This window comes from Phyllopteryx taeniolatus, chromosome 21 (assembly GCF_024500385.1).
Source record: "Phyllopteryx taeniolatus isolate TA_2022b chromosome 21, UOR_Ptae_1.2, whole genome shotgun sequence".
Lineage (NCBI taxonomy): Eukaryota > Metazoa > Chordata > Actinopteri > Syngnathiformes > Syngnathidae > Phyllopteryx > Phyllopteryx taeniolatus.
In genome coordinates this window covers 3,206,760-3,222,845 of record NC_084522.1, presented here as the reverse complement: position 1 = coordinate 3,222,845, position 16,086 = coordinate 3,206,760, and the positions used below count along the sequence as shown (strand labels likewise).

Here is a 16,086-nt window from a genome sequence, read left to right as displayed (position 1 = left end):
TGTGACATCAATGCACAACACTTACATTTTGTGTGACTTAAGATAAATCCGATTTGTCGGACCTCGTGGACTGATTCCATCCATTCTTAATCATCAGACAAGTGTAAAAAGAGGTAAACGGACCATGAAACATAAGAACGCTGATAACGCACAACCAGCATGACGTCTTACTGCTTGAGGTACGTAATGGGTTTCGCAAAACGCCAAATGAATCCAATAATGAATTTGCGCCATTGTAAAAGCCAAAGAAAACGATCAACGCGAGCACAGGATTACTACTCGAGATCTCGTGTGACGTCAGTTTGTAATTTGAACATTTCAGACACAATACACTATTTTCGTAATGAGTCTTAGCTATTTCCCGATCGATGTTGATCGACGCAACTGGGAGCTAGCGGCGTTGTGTTATTGTATTGGCAAGGCCCACTCATTTGTATTAATTTGGATGGTCTCGAGGGGGAAGGAGAAAGGGGATGTGCTCACAGGTGCACAGAGGGTTAAAAAAGGGACGGGGGGGGGGGGGGGGGGGGGCACTCCATATGCAAGGCATGTTAAAATTTAACAGTGTGTTATTAACACGTATACACCTCGCTGTTTTATCTCCTTTGAACCTGTACACGCGTTAGTTCCACTTCCACGAACGCACACACACTCTCTTAAGCGTACGTGCAGGCTCGGCGGCCATTACGGCTCCAGTTTCACTTCCCATTAGCCATTCAGACGCATGACAAAACCCAGGAGGGGGGGGGGGGGGGGGAACTAGCCTTCCAGCCTCTGCCAAGGCCCTCGCATTAGTCACTTGCAGATACGCAAACGCACGACACAAAGAGACGTAACCCCGTGGAGGAGTCACTTTGGGATGTTTTTCCAAATGGAGGATTTTGATTGATTAAATGCTAATTTCTTAAAATCTGGAATGAGCACGCAAATGTTTGTCAAGCCATGAAAGTATAATCCCGGAATTGGATTCGCCACAGCGCATCTGGGGGAAGTGACAGCTTCCACTAAATGGCATCACCGCCCTTCCCCAACCCCAGGTTAGCCGTCAATCCAAATGTATTCTGAGTCAGCCCGCCAATCAGACAGCAGCACGGGGAGAGAAACCATCTCGGATTGGCGCAGGATGTCGGCCGTGCCCTAACAACAGCGGCAAAATGAATGGAATTCTTTCTCCCGCTCACACGTGGCCCCCGGGCCGCCTAAAGTGTGCCGTTCCATTCTGGAATCGTTCACCAGCCCCCAGTCCCCCTTCTTCTTCTCCCTCCTGCTGTCAGTCGAGTGCCGACGTTGTCACTCGCCATGACACCGAGCGGGATTCCGCGTAGATTTGGCAGAGTTCAGGCGAGTTCTCGGTGGAGGTGGAATTCACACACGAGTGCGCACAAACACACGCTTGCACAAACACGCGCGCACACGAGCCGCTCAGCTCGGGTTGAACGAGGTCTCTCTGCTGACCTACTTCTTCGCCAAACGCCGAGCTCACGCGACAAATGCCGCCGCTGCAGTGAATGCTCAGGGTTTGTCGACGGAGGCTCCGGCTCCGAACCTCTCGGGGGGTGGGGCCTGATGCAACCCCCGCAAACCCAACCTCCTCCAAAAAAAGAGCCCCCCACCCCCCATGTGCAATGGAGGTGTTAACAGGCAGCTACAAGACAGCCATTTTGACTGAGAATTTAAAAAAATAATAATAATTTAAAAAAAAAAAAGGTACTGCGGTTTCCTCCCACATCCCAAAAACATGCACGGTATGTGTAAACTGCCCGTAGGCGTGAATGAGTGCGCCAATGGTTTTGTTTGTTTCTATGTGCCCTGCGATTGGCTGGCGACCGGTTCAGGGTGTACCGAAGCCTATCCCGCCCGAAGATAGCTGGGATAGGCTCCAGCAGCCCGCGACCCGAGTGAGGATTAGCGGTAAAGAAAATGAATGGATGGATGGATGGATTAAAAAAAAAAAAAAAAAGATGGGAGTATGCCCTAAAACTGGATCTGTTCCAGTGAGTGACATCAGGAGCAACTCTGTCCACTTTCATCCCGCAATCAGAAAATCCTGTACAGCGACTCTGCGACTACCTCCGAAGGAGCAGCAACATTCTCGGCTCGATTTGTACTCCGAATCCAGCTTGGTGCCGTTCATACGGAACAGCGACACTGTGGAAAAGTCGGGGAAAAAATTCGTTTCTGTGGTACCACACTAAATGTCTTCAAGCTAAAGCTATAAATGTTTTGATAGTGAAAGCAGTGTCAGGTTTCAGCCTCCAAAAGGGAGCGAGCGGGGTTTCAGGTGATTTCCGGGTACAGTACACTTTTCCGTTGGATCAATACAGTGCGAGATTACAGTGCGGAGCGAGGTCACGGAACGTTTGAGCTTCGTAGCGTGGGCGGAAAAAACAGGTGAGCGTGTGAGAAGGAAAGAAAGTGAGAGGTACTTCCCTGACGAAATTTTAGGTGAACAAAAACAAGAGCACAAAACGGAGGCGGGAGACATAAGATGATGAATCATCCGCCATTGATCAACAACGCGGCAAGTGACAGGCAGCACCATAACGCAATCTGCCTGAAAATCACATTCCCATTCCGGTGACATCTCTCAACAAAAAGGCAGGATAAATCTCAAGTGTGCTCACTTCAAGAATCGAACAAAGAATCGTTTTTTTTTACAGCTGCGATTGATTTAAAGTCTTTTACGAGCTGCCAGATGCAGGTGCTGCGAGGAATTCCCAGGCTGCTGCCTTACCCGCTCACTCCAGACCCCAAACCACAATAAATGTCACAGGGGGGCTGCCAAAATTCAGGGTTGTGTTGTGCACTAACATACAGAACCAGGAAGTGCCTGTACTTCAAGCACGATGTGTTCTTATTTGTAGAGAGGTACAGTTTCAGGGTATTACACTGGGGGGGGGGGGGTGACAATGCCCTGCACGTGGGTCCACGGATTCAATTATTTGCAGAAAGACTGTTTTAAGTCTTTGGCAGCACTCACAGACACGTTCACACAGCTGTTGCAGCTTCCCGCATTTGGATTTTATGGCCGTGGAGACGTCAGCATGACAGCGACATTTGCGGCACGGTACAGTGAATCTTGGGTTTTTGAAACTTCTCGCCTCTGGTAGATGACAAATTTGCTGGTCAACTTAAAAACTCTCAGCAAACAGGGACAGGTGACAAAATCGCAAGTATACTGTAAAGTCAATTTACAGGGAACCCAGCATACAGCGAGCAACTGACAGTTTGACCTTTAATTAAATATCTGCCACGTCACTCCACTTTCCGATCGTTTTATTGCTAATTAATACCGCAAGCTTGACCCCCTCGAGATATCAAACCTGCTCTGGTAAACATCGCTTCAGAATCGCAAACAAAGTTCAGAGACCCAGCGGATAAATTTCAGTCCGCCAGATGGGCAGCAGGCGAGCTAAATGGTTGCGCAAAAGCTCAGAAAACAACAATCAGGGAAGGATAATACCGGCGCGTAAACTAAGAGAAGACGGTGTTTTCAGAGCTTGTCCGCCTGGAACACAAATTTGCACATCCTCTGTCTGACGTACCAGAGGGAGGGGGCAGTCAAAAGATAAACTTTGGCCAACAACAGAGTGATCCAGTGTACAATTTGAGCCGCCAGTCAAAAACTCACCAGGAAAGGGTTAAGCGTCAGTCTGGGGCTGAATGCACAATAGCGGGTAGATAAGATTACCGGTTAGGTGAATGCTTGCCAACGCAGACAGCGAACAGGAAAGACAGGACCTGGCCGTGAGGGTCTTGCGACGACGGGAGGGCCCGAATCTACGCCCAAACGAGTCCTAGCATTAAGCTCTTATCTCCTGGGTTGTGGAAACCAAATGAGATTCTTACCTAGCGTGCGCAAAACTCAAAAGTACCACCCAAGTAGTTATGATGAGAGTTTTGCTTCGGTTTATGTAACCTGCGTCATTGACTGATTTAACTGTTATGAGACGTACAGTTACACTATTTTTGGTACATTGTGCGCAAAAAATAAAATTAAAAATTACATTTTGCCTCGCCTAGCCACGCTAAATAAATAAATACAAAGTTATTTTTGCATATGAAAAACAAAAAAGCTTATCAAGCCCTGGCATCCCCATTTGCATAACGAATCCTCAAACTGAACAAACCTTAATGCCATGCTTCGCCAACATTCTGTATCATAAAGCCGCGCCATTTGACATCACCTCTTGGTTCTGGATACCAGCTTCCGATTAAAGCTCAAATCATGAGTAGGAGTTTCAAGTACGAGCCTCAAAACTGCAGCTTCAAACTAAAACGAATGACGTCTTGTTCAATTTCTTACATGGATCCTTGAGACTTTTTGGTAGGCCCAGTTTATTAGAAACATGGCCAACCTATTTCATGTTGATCGGTGAAACTGGTGTTTAGGACTTTCCGAGAATCCTGGACCTAGTCATCAAAGTCTGATGCCATACTTTGACCACATTACATGGCGTATGGCAAAAACATTCATACTTTAGTGGAAGCCATTTTTCCAAAATACTTGGTCCCAATTGGGGCTCGTTTGGTCAAATTCCGTAGTAGGAGTTAGTCCAAGTATGAGCCCTGGAATTCACCAGAAATGGCAGCTTTGGAACAAAATGTCTTGACTTCCTGTTACATTGCTTACGTGATTCCTTGAGAACTCTGTGCACGTCCTGTTATGATAATGCCCATACAGTTTCGCATTAATCAGTGGATGTTGCACAGCCCATATATATATATATATTTAAAAAAAAAAAAAAAGAATATTCTGAAATTGTAGCTCCTCGTCCTACATGATAAATGCAAACTCTACGGATGATTTTACAAAACTTACAAGCAGACAATCTAGCCACAGCGTGGAGACGACTTTGTATTTGGATGGTATCTGGGGACAGTATTCAGCGATACGTGAACGAGCATTGTTCTCCAGACCTCGATTTGTTTCTGTGGCGTTTGGCACGGCGACAGCATCTGTTGCAGTTTCTCAGTGTTAGCTCTAATTCGTCAATAGAAACTCAATCCAGCGCATGCTCGCCAGGTGCAGTGCGTTCATTTACCGCTCATTTAGCCCCCGTTGCGCTACCCCGAAAGCACATTTCTCCGTGTTCCGCCGTGTCCGACAATCTTAAACCTTTTAAAGCCCCGGTGTGTGTGCCGGTGTGACTGCAGATTACAGCGTAGCCGGAGAACGCTGTGAAACAAAGCCAGGGGCTTAGGCGAGAGGGGGTGGGTTCCAATGCTTAGGGACTTGCAGCATAAGCTCAGGAGTCCATTCCCTGGCACAATGCGGAGAAGAGGCAATTAAAGGAATGATTGTCACCTCTCAGCGCCAAGATAAAACCCTCAGACCTCACCAACTCCTCCCCTTTGTGCTACCCGACGTATTGTGCCAAGTCTCTAAAGGGGGCCCAGGGAAGAGAGACTTGCGGTATTACATTTACACGGTAACATCCTCAAATGTGTTTTTTGCATTTTTTTTAAGCACCTGTCCTAAGAATACTCTTCGTAGGCATATGTATGGGTTTGGAATTTGATGTTAAGGAACGACACTCCGTCGACGAAAGCACGGTGGGCTGCCCTTGTTGTTGTGACACGCGTCTTGTTTTCAGTATTTTGTGTTGACGACGTCGTTTTCCAAACCTTCTAATTTTCAGAAGGTCCATTCAGTCTTCAAAAACGTCATTGTTACATACATGAAAAAGGACAATCGCTACGAAAATGCACAAAATATCCCATCTCCTAACCCGGGGGTGTCAAACTCATTTTTGTCTCGGGCCGCATTGTAGTTATGATTTCCTTCAGAGGGCCGTTAGAACAGTGAAATGGTTAATCACCAAATCATATTACCATTACACAACAAATGGAGGGATAACTAGTTTTGAAATCAGAAGACGAGGATAATAGTTTGTTTAAGTTACTGAAGAAGAAGGGTTTGGTAACAGAAAAATGCAATCTCTCAACATTATTGTTTATTATTATGACAATTTGGAATTTGGGTACAGATTTGAGCAAAAACAAAAAAAAAAATCACAGAAGTTGACGAGCATGATTTGCTTTCGCGGGCCACACATAACATGATGTGGCGGGCCACATCTGGCTCCCGGGCCTCGAGTTTGACACCTATGTCCTAACCTTACGGCACGTATAAAAGAAAATGCTGGCTGTAAACAAAGAAATCAACACATCGCTGGCATCCGTCGCTCTAATTCAATGCACTGCTTTCACTTAATTAAATTGCTCAACCTGCCACCACACAGGCTTCGCTTGATTTAGTCGTCCGGTCGGGAGCGCTAATTAATGTATCGCTACTTACGTGGTAACCGTATTGTAAAAACGACTGCGTCACAGCGTCCGCCTCTGTGCTCTGGATAAGCAGATAATAAAAGAATGAATGTCAGAATTGACTGCACAGTATAAATAATATGAAATACCACGATTTATGTTTCAGTGACTGCATTGCTAGGTTTGTTTACGCAAAGGTAGAAAAATGACTGTCCATGAGGGTGCAGCAATCTGGTGTCTGTGTGTTAGCAGCTTTAGCTTCAGAGAAAACCTGCGAGGAAAATGTCAAAACAATTCAAGGAAACAGAGGGCAATTTTACTACAGGAAACCCCCGCCCCTTTTCACAGCAACATTTTCCCACTTCGCATCACTTGTGTGACTCACGCGACGATGCTAGCGACTTCCGCTGACGACCGGCGTCTGTCAGATCCATTCAAACCGGAAACTGTCTAGTTTCAACAATACTATGTCACACCTGCACATCGTGTTTCAAATGTGTTAATGAAGAGCAATTATCCAATTTCCTCCCCACGTGCCACCTTCGAAGAACGGCAACTAATTGGATTAGGATTCCTTCCCCTCAACAATCGCAGATTGTCATTTTGGGGAAGATTCCATGTTCTTGCGGTTAACGCCGCACGCGGGAACAAGGACAAATGGTGGGCTACGAGAACAAGAACAACCCCAGATGGTCAGATTAAATGAGCGTGGTGTAATGCGCGGTTCAAATTGAAGCAGCTTCCCATTCCATTCTGCCATAACAAAAGTACGATTATTATAAGTATTATAATGGCACTCAGAGCGCCACCAAGAAACTCAACCACGCCGATCTCACAGTCACTAGGCTCCTACCAGAACACATCGGTAGGTAAAGTAATATGTTATCATATTTGACAAATGTACTGCACTGCCCATTAACTTCAAAAGAGATAATGTGGTAGTACGACGTACAAAACTATCTACCCAGTGGGGAAACCAATTGATCGTTAATTCAGCAGCCTAAAATTAGCATTAACTGTTGAGAAATTGGGAGAATCCGAAGCTGGAAAAAAGTAAAATGTCAAACGTGTGAACCGGCTGTATCGACAATTCATTGAGAGAGCTACAGATTGTACGACACGCGCATAAAACTCGGGTTACAAATACATGGAAAAATCCTAATCCCCAAATCTGCATCCTAGCAGTTTTGTGACGCTAATGGTAAACATCCACACACACTGACGGACACAATGACCATTCCTGGGGCTGAGGGGAAAAAAAGGGAGTTGCGTTGAGAAACTGTCTGTTAGCTACCTAGCTAGTTGAAAGTAGCATTGACATTTGTGAAAACAAAAGACAAAAGATCACAGACGGGTTTGTGTTCGGGTTTAATGACGGGTAATTAAAATTTGATCTATTTACTTGACGTTGAAGGGATTTTCTTTACAAAAAGTCACCTGAAGGATGCCAAATTAAAAAGTGACTCCATCATACCTACAACGATGTAATCAAGGCACACGCCCCATGCATCATTTGTACAAAACATACAGTAGCGACAGTCAGCACTTTAGCATTACACTAGATGTTTTTATGAGAGACAGCGCCGGCGAATCGATACACCCTCTTGTTGCCTCGTCCCCCGAGGCTGAATTCACGGAACGTCTTTGTCACAATAACGGAGGATCAGACGGCAGGGTGAAAAGGTAGCAGGTGTTTATTAAACGGATGCGGCACGACAGCTAGCAGTTTGTCTGGGAGATGGACGTAAAGGTCAATAGAAGCTAAAGTCGGATTAAAAACTCCAGCGTCCTTTTAGTCGGGTTTAATATGAAGCAATTACTTACACAGAGACGACCACATTCAAGTAAGATTAATTCATCACGCAAAGAAACTGCCAAGATCGCCAACGGACTCACCATGAGCGATGTGGGAGTCAGCAAACGACACTGGAGTTGACTGTTGTTAGCTCAGGTTCGCCAGTCTGCACGTTGAGTCGCTTTGCAGCTAGTCTTTGAATGTGCTTATTATTACGCGCTTCTTTTGTTGCAGTTTGTTCAATAAAGTGATTAAAAGCACGGCTGTGTTTATCTTTGAATATCAAATTAGCTAACGATGTTTAACATTACCTTGTCATGGTTATGCTGTTGTGTCTACCAGTTCTGCTTTTTTTTTTTTTTTTTTTTAAATTAAAGATCTTTTTTTAAAAGTGTGAAATGATGCCAAATTTTGAACATTGTCTGTCTACAACGCACTCTTTCCACCTGGCTCGGTGAACGGCAAAGTCGTGGCACAGACGCACAGATTTCTACGCACACACGGGGCCTTCTCAGGGCCTGACCAGCTGTCCCGCTCCCCCCGCCCCCAAGCTCCATCCACACCCACGGGACCAGCAGCGTATAAATCACACGCTGGAATGAAGTCGTACATGACACGCACGCACACACACAAAAACTGGCCTTCCACACCTACGCCACCATTTCACTGCACTCACCGACACAGACTATGACGAAAACAACCACCCCCTTTAACAAAGACACACACACATACATTTAGCCGCCTGGATATGTTCCTGGAGCTGCCTTCAAAACTGGTTTATCTCCCATACAGGCGTGCAACTGAAGACCTTTGCCTGCGCCGGTGCGAGCGAGTCGGGAAAAGATTTAAAAGGTTCCAAACGGCCGATAAGGAGAGAAGGTCGCATTGCATAATAAGAGTGTCGCGCGGTGCGTGTGACGCAAGGCATAACCCTAAAACGGCCCTCGATCGGGGGATGGAGTCACCTCGTATAGAAGCAGCCTGACGGATAAATGCAGCGTTCTGTTACAGCAATTTTGTGGCTTATGCCAATGTCTTGTGTATTTTTAAAAAATGAAAGAAAAAAAACAGGATTGGCAGGATCTTCTTATGAAAGAGGCAACCAGTGGTAACTCATCTGGGATGTCACCTTCTGTGTTAAAAAGGCAGCTCTGGATGGCAACCATCAATTTTGTGGGATATCAGTGTGAAAGAGGCTAAAGGCATTATCTGGTTGCAGGATGCCACCTTTGCCGGGTTCTGTTTAAAAAAATGAAAAGGAAAATGGCACAGATGGCTGCTGCATTTACAGCTACAACTCGGCAGGATCTGTGTGTGACAGACGCTGCTGGTTGTGGCATGCCGCCGTCACTGGGTTTTGTGTAAAAAAAAATAAAAAAATAAAAAAATGTGTTTTTAAATAAAACACCGGACAGCTTAATGCTGCATTTTGATGATATTTCTGCGAGAAAGAGGCCTTCTATTGATACCCGCTTATGGCTGAATTGGGGTCATAATCTGAGATATTAACTAATTCACTGCCATGGACGTTTAGATTCGTCGACTGGAATCCAACTGTTGACTGCCAACGACGCATATACAGTATTCGTCAAGTACATGGAAATATGTGAAATGCAGGTTTATAAAACACTGCAGATGACAGATCCTCGTAGATGGCGGGATTGCGCTGCTTTGGATTTGAAATCAGCACAGTTTTTACACAGAAGATAAAGATTAGGTGGTGAATTTCTGCTTGTCACAATTATGAGGGAGAGAAATGCAAAAACGAGTCAGAAAAGTTCAAGCACATGATAAACGATTATTTTGCCATCAAAAGTGCTTTCTCAGTCTTGTTTTTGCAAAAGCAAAAAATATTAGCCTCAAAGTCACTGTTCTGCCTCAGAAAAAGCTTGTTTCCTTAACCTTTCGGCCAGAAACTGGAGTTTTTGGTGAAACCAGCATTTTCTACTGCTCATTACTAAAGAACTGAAAATCTATTCTGGTGAAAGAAGAATCTACTCTTTTTTTCTAACTTCCATGCTTATAATGTCACAGAAGAAAACATTCTGATCTGTCAATATGCTAAAACGACTTGCAATATATGAAACACGACTTTGAAAACAGCTGCCAGTGACTGACTTCACGGATTTGCGCGTTATCAGGTTTGCACCGAAACAAAGCAACCATTTTTTCCCCCCCTTGACGCCGTATAATACATGCTTTTAACTCATTGTGGTCACGTTTCTCTCATTCAAATGCGGTGCTGTCAGCACAAAAATACACCCGGTGGAAAATTAATGCATGTTTGCAAAGACCGGTCTCCACACTTTGCACTAATGTACATATATGGAAGGAAAACGCAGCGGCAGAACTGCTCCGCGAGACAAGCAAAACATACGGAAAAGACGCCAACTCTTAGCCTTTCACCGGCTCCACGTGGAACATAAACACGAGTGCGGGCCAGTCAAATAAACAGGCAATAAAGCAGCGCTCCGCTTTTAGCTTGTGACGGTCGCCATGGTTATGAGGGCTTTGGGAGGGAGGGAAGGAGGGTAGGGGGGGGGGGGGATGCTGCTGCTGAAAAGCGAGCCCCCTCGCCATGTTGCGCACACGTGAGCATTTGCATTGAAACATAAGGTTAAATGAAGCGCGGCGAGGCTCGGGCACAGCGGAAAAGAAAACAACCCGCTGACCCTCTACCCGACGTTGAGAGGCCCCACATTTCATTTTGGACGTCCCCGAGAAGTGGGGAGATAAAGAGAGAAAGAAGGGGTGTGTGTGCGTGTGTGTGTGTGTGCGCGCCTGTGTGGTGGTGGTGGTGTGGGGTGAGTTCGTGGGCCTTTTGCAACTCATCACTCCGTCCGGCCCTCCTCGCTCTATTTTTGTTTCCTCGGCGCATTTTGGCCCTCATCATCAGCGGTGGTGCGCCTGATGAAACAAACACTGACAGCCTCTTTACATTTGCAAAGGCCCCTGCAGCAGCTGTGCTCGTCCCACACACACACACACACACACGCACGCACGCACGCACGCACAAAGTTGGAGTGTGAGGCTCCAGCTGAGGCCTACAGGAAGGAGCTCAACAACAATAAAAAACGGGCCGAAACTCGCCGTTCTTTTCCCCCACGCGTGGCGTACAACAACACCGCTGCTCGTTAACCCTCCAAGAGACATACATTTTTCGTTAGCGGCTCGGTTGAAATAGCATCACACTTTAAAGCCGGTCGAAGCCGTGACGGCGTTACTCCGATGCTACACTGGCGTGGAAGCAGGAGTTCGGAACATTGACTATCAGCTGTTTTCAAAGCAGAGTTGTCAGCCATCTTAGAGTATTTCGACTGACCTTTCAAAAGATCAGCACAATATTGTGTTCTGTGACAATATAAGCACCAAAACCTACCAAAAGAAAGGATAGACTTCTTTCACCAGGAAAAAAAAAAGGTTTCGTTTCTACCCCTCCGTTCTTTGGTAATCATCAGTCGAACATGGTTTGGTTTCGCCAAAAACATTGCTTTCTGGCCAAAAAGTGGAGAAAACAAGCTTGTTGTGGGAATAAGAACGTGTCAAGCAGAACGGTGACTTCAGCACCATTTTTTTTTCTTCAGTTTTGTGACGCCTCAAACTACAAAACAACAAAAACAAGCCTGAGGAACAGCTTTTATGGCAAAATCGTTTTGCTAAAGAAATACAACTAAGCTGCTGACTCGCCACATGGCTCGAGTTGAACATTGGTAGCTTTTTTTTTTTTAAATGCTGTTCATTAACCCCTCCATATGCGGGGTCCACTGTACATCGTAGTACGTGGGGGGGGGGGGGGGGAGTCAATGCTGTTTAATGATTGATTTCCACATGGTCAAGAAACAGCCACTAAAAATGACCAAAACGAAGCTGGGGCCCAAATGTGTGACCTATTAATAAATCAATGACCATTACTTCCTACGGGGGAACAAAATGGAGGTGGCGCACGTTTCACTGTATTGGCTTTGCCTAGTTTGCTTTTATTAATCTTAACCAGTGATTTCATTACCAATAAAGACGCGAAGGTGTTTACAGGGTTCCGTAGGGGCGAGGGGGGGCTCGTGTTTGAGGGGAAATGGTTAAGCCGAGCGTGCATAATTGTCTCACGCTAATTAAGGGAGGGCACCGGGGGATGGTGGGTCGGGGGGGGTCAGTAGGGCCCATCTAAGAACCTGGATGGGGAGAGGGAGTATTAAAGAGGGGGCGTCCGGGCTTGCCCTTCCAGGTCGACACGGAAATTTCCGAGCTTTGACTGCAAGCATCAAAATGGATTATTTGGAAATGTTTGGGTAAATAAAACTCAAAATTAATTATTCCATTCACAGGGTTCTGTGTTAAAAAAGATACACATGGATAACTTGCATTGGAGCTACGATGCAGAAATTTTGCGGGATCTCTGTGTGAAAACAACTAATGGCCACAGACCAGGACCTTCACTGACAGATTAAGGGATGCGGTCTTCACTGGGCTCTGTGTAAAAAGGCACACATTTTGTGGATTCGCTGCGTGAAACAGGCTAGCAGTCCCACCAAGTCTTGTACTTGTCATAAGACGTTGACGTCATCGAATTATTGTGATAATACCGCCTTTGCTGGGTTCTGTGCAAAAAGGAACATCAAGCTAGTGTCACTTATGGCTATGATGAGGCAGTTTTGTTGGTCTCTGTGTGAAGAGGCTTGTCCGACAAGAATTTTACAAGTCACACCTGATTGTAGGATACCATGTTGCTGTGTGAAACCACACATAGCTACCGTGATATGCCGCCTTTGCTGGGTTCAATGTAAAATTCAAATGGCATTTTGCCATCTGTTACAACAATTTTGTGGTACAACTGTATGAAAGAGAAAGAATGACAACAACTAGTCTTCACTGGGTTCTGTGTAAAAGGACCCAACTGTGTTTTGTGGCACAATGGTAAAATGGGCTAACAACACTTTCCAAGTGTTTTTCCTCACATCAGATATTGGCATCAATTAACTATCACTGCCATGTTTCGACTTGAAACTTGAACGGGTTATTTACAGGGCATGGGGGGCAAACGCTGTCGTCAGAGTTGGAAACTATGCGGGCTCACTGTTTGAAAGGCTCATATTTATAATTAATGTCCAACAACTGGAGAAACTAATCATCTGACTGCTGAATGTCTCCTTCACTGGGTTCCGTGTATAAAAAAGGCACACAAAGCCAGCTGCTGTTATGGCTGTGATGCAACTTTCTCTGTGAAGTCACATTTATTCGCTGGGTTCTGTATAAATAGTAAAGGGAGATAAACACTAGCTCTTCTGTTATGGCAATTTCACAGGATCTCTGTGTGAAAGAGGTTAATGATGCTCTGTATTCAGAGTTCTGTGAGGAAAAATCCAGCTCGCTTCTTGTTGTAATTGTTCATAAATCTGTGTGAAAAGTGGCTAAATAAATAACATATTTCATCAAAGCCCATTCATCTGAACTAATATGGTTCACTTAATTGAAGACGACGACTAAATGTACCTCTAAAATCATGTTTTTGTCCCTTTATGCTGACGAAGACGCTATTTGAACAGCTTTGTTGTTGAACACGAGCGTGCACTTGAACGCACCACTATCAACAACGCGTGCGTGTGCGCAGCAAACTTTAAATGGCCAAACGAGACGTGGAACACGGCGAAAAACACTGCAACTTGAACGCTCCTCGACGAGTCGAGACACTACATTATTTCCGCAACTCTTGCCATTTAAATCCAGCTGAGCGAAATAACCCACAGCACTATCGCCGGCGGCGTTACGTGCAAACAGAAAATGGTCGCTTTTCGTCACGTACGTGAACACCCCCCCCCCGCCCCCACCACACCCCCCCCCCCCCCTACCCCCAACCCCTTTCCGACCCCCTGCAATGCGACTCGTTTTAACGAGTGGGTCACCACCCTAAAAAGCACAATTGACTTTAAAAACGCAACATTTTGTTGTCATTTTAAGAAAGGAAAAAGAGAACGCTAGCAGGCTAACGGGCTTCGATGTTAGCTAGCTAGCTAGCGGAAGGTCACGCCAGTACCTGCCGGATTCAATTCGCCCCCCCCTCTACGGAAAAGAGGCTACCAAAGTGGGATAGCCACCTCCCACGGAACACACTTTGAAGTACGGGGTAAAGGCAGAGAAAAATGCTGATTTTGCGTGACCCCCTTCCCCCCGCTCGCTCACTTTGACGAGGAAGGGGGCTTGTTAAAGGGACCACAGACGACAGCACGCTCGCGTGGAATTAAATTGAACACCCCTCCGCCGGTGTTGTTATCAGCAACATTTTCACCCTCCACAAAAGTCAGATAACGCGAAGAGACCGAGCGTGGGGGGGGGTGATCCATGGCCGCCGATGCCGACGACTGGTCGCCCCCTCCACTAAAAAAAAAAAGGAAACAAAAAAAAGAGAAAAAAGCGATCCAACAAAAAGGCATTTTACCTACAAATTAAAGCCACGTTGTGTCAATTTAACACACTTATCACTGAGTGAACACAATGTGGCCGGGCGAGGTCGCGAAACGAGCAAAGGTGTCCCAAAAAAGCTCCCAAAGGCGACCGAACATTGAGGAAATGCTTGATTTGGACGCAAAAATGGAGTAAAATGAGGGGTTTTAAACGGCACAATCCGCCTGCTGGGAGCTTCACCCCCACTCCTCCTTTCTTCCAGATGGAAGTTTTAAGCATTTAAGTGAGAAACTTGAAGTTGTACTTACGTATTTCTTCTGAATAATATTCCTTTTGGGTCGTTCTTTGCTCATTATGCACTTTCTCCCCCCCCCCCCCACCCCCAAGAGGAAAACTAGAAACGAGAGAATGGCCACATGAATGTCTCTCTCTCCCCCCCCCCCCCCTGAGGAGCACCAGCAAATTTAAATCCCCGAAGAAGAGGAGAGAAGAAAAAAAAAAAGCACAATCCTTCCTTCCTTCGGCGTTTATCCTTCAAAGTGGGTTAAAAACCGGCAGAATGTTCCCGATGGAGCGCCGACGACGGACCAAAGGCGAACTCACTCGGGGGTAACATAGCCCAAACAATCGCAACATAACAATAAGTTCCGTTGGGCTGCTCAGGCTCGGATCCCGGGTCCTCTTTCACCATCGTCCGCCACCGCCGAGTTGCGTGTTTAAATCCCGCCGGGAGACAATAAATAAGGTTAATTACAAAACATGAATAATATACGTGTGTGTGTGTGTGTATATATCATATATATATATAAAAAAAAAAAAAAGAACGCTCCTTCTGTCCTCTCTCGCCGGAGCTTCGCTGCTGCGGTCGTCGCGAGAGCTTCTCCGGCGGCACTGCCGAGTCGCGTCCGAGCAGCTCCTTTCTTCCCCGGCGTCAGCCTATCACGACGCGCGGGGAGCAGCGGCAACTTCAAAATCCCTCCGAGGCGGCCCCACGCAGCGAAATAGCCCCCCGATGTAACTCTTTATCTGTCCACGGGTGGGTTTTGCGCTTCAGATTTACCACACGTCTCGCTCTAAATGTGATTTTAACGCCGATAACGAGAAATGGAGATTTTGGGTCAAGGGATCCTGGAAATCGGAGGATTCGGAGGACAATTGAACGCCCCTCAAAGTTAGAATTATGGTGGTGCGTTCAATATACCTCGGAAAAAACAAAGGGAAATCAAAGAATTCAGAGTGCGTTCCATCAAAACTTAGAAATGTGAGAAACCTGATACATATTTATTTATCCGTATTTAAATACCATTCAAACAAATTGAGATTTTTGTTCCAGAAAGTTGTGAAATCGGAGCATTCGGGGATCAACTGAATGCCCCTCAAAGATATGATGATGATTATGGCTTGTTACATAAACCTCTGAAATCTACAAAACATGAAACACAAAAGTGAGTTTTAATGCCATTTTATAGAAATGGAGATTATTTTTTTAAGAAAAAGTGTCAATGAACATCGTTTAACATCGGATTCCAACTCGCAAACCCGACTTCACCAAAATGGAGAAATCCAGCGTCAGATAATAACGCCGAGTTCGTCAGCCATGTTTTTCTGGTTTGTTTTGTTTTTGT

At 45.7% G+C, this 16,086-nt stretch overlaps 1 protein-coding gene across 3 annotated transcripts in view; it reads right to left on the bottom strand.

Annotated features, from left to right (window-relative positions):
- The window catches only part of jarid2b (jumonji and AT-rich interaction domain containing 2b), a 69,830-nt gene extending 54,465 nt beyond the window's left edge, over positions 1–15,365 (bottom strand). For all 3 annotated transcript variants that reach the window (XM_061759685.1, XM_061759686.1, XM_061759687.1), the window contains exon 1: positions 14,770–15,365. In XM_061759685.1, coding sequence (XP_061615669.1) covers positions 14,770–14,814 — 45 coding nt within the window. In that variant the 5' untranslated portion in view covers positions 14,815–15,365. The remainder of the gene's footprint in view (positions 1–14,769) is intronic.
- Positions 15,366–16,086: the final 721 nt, after the last annotated feature.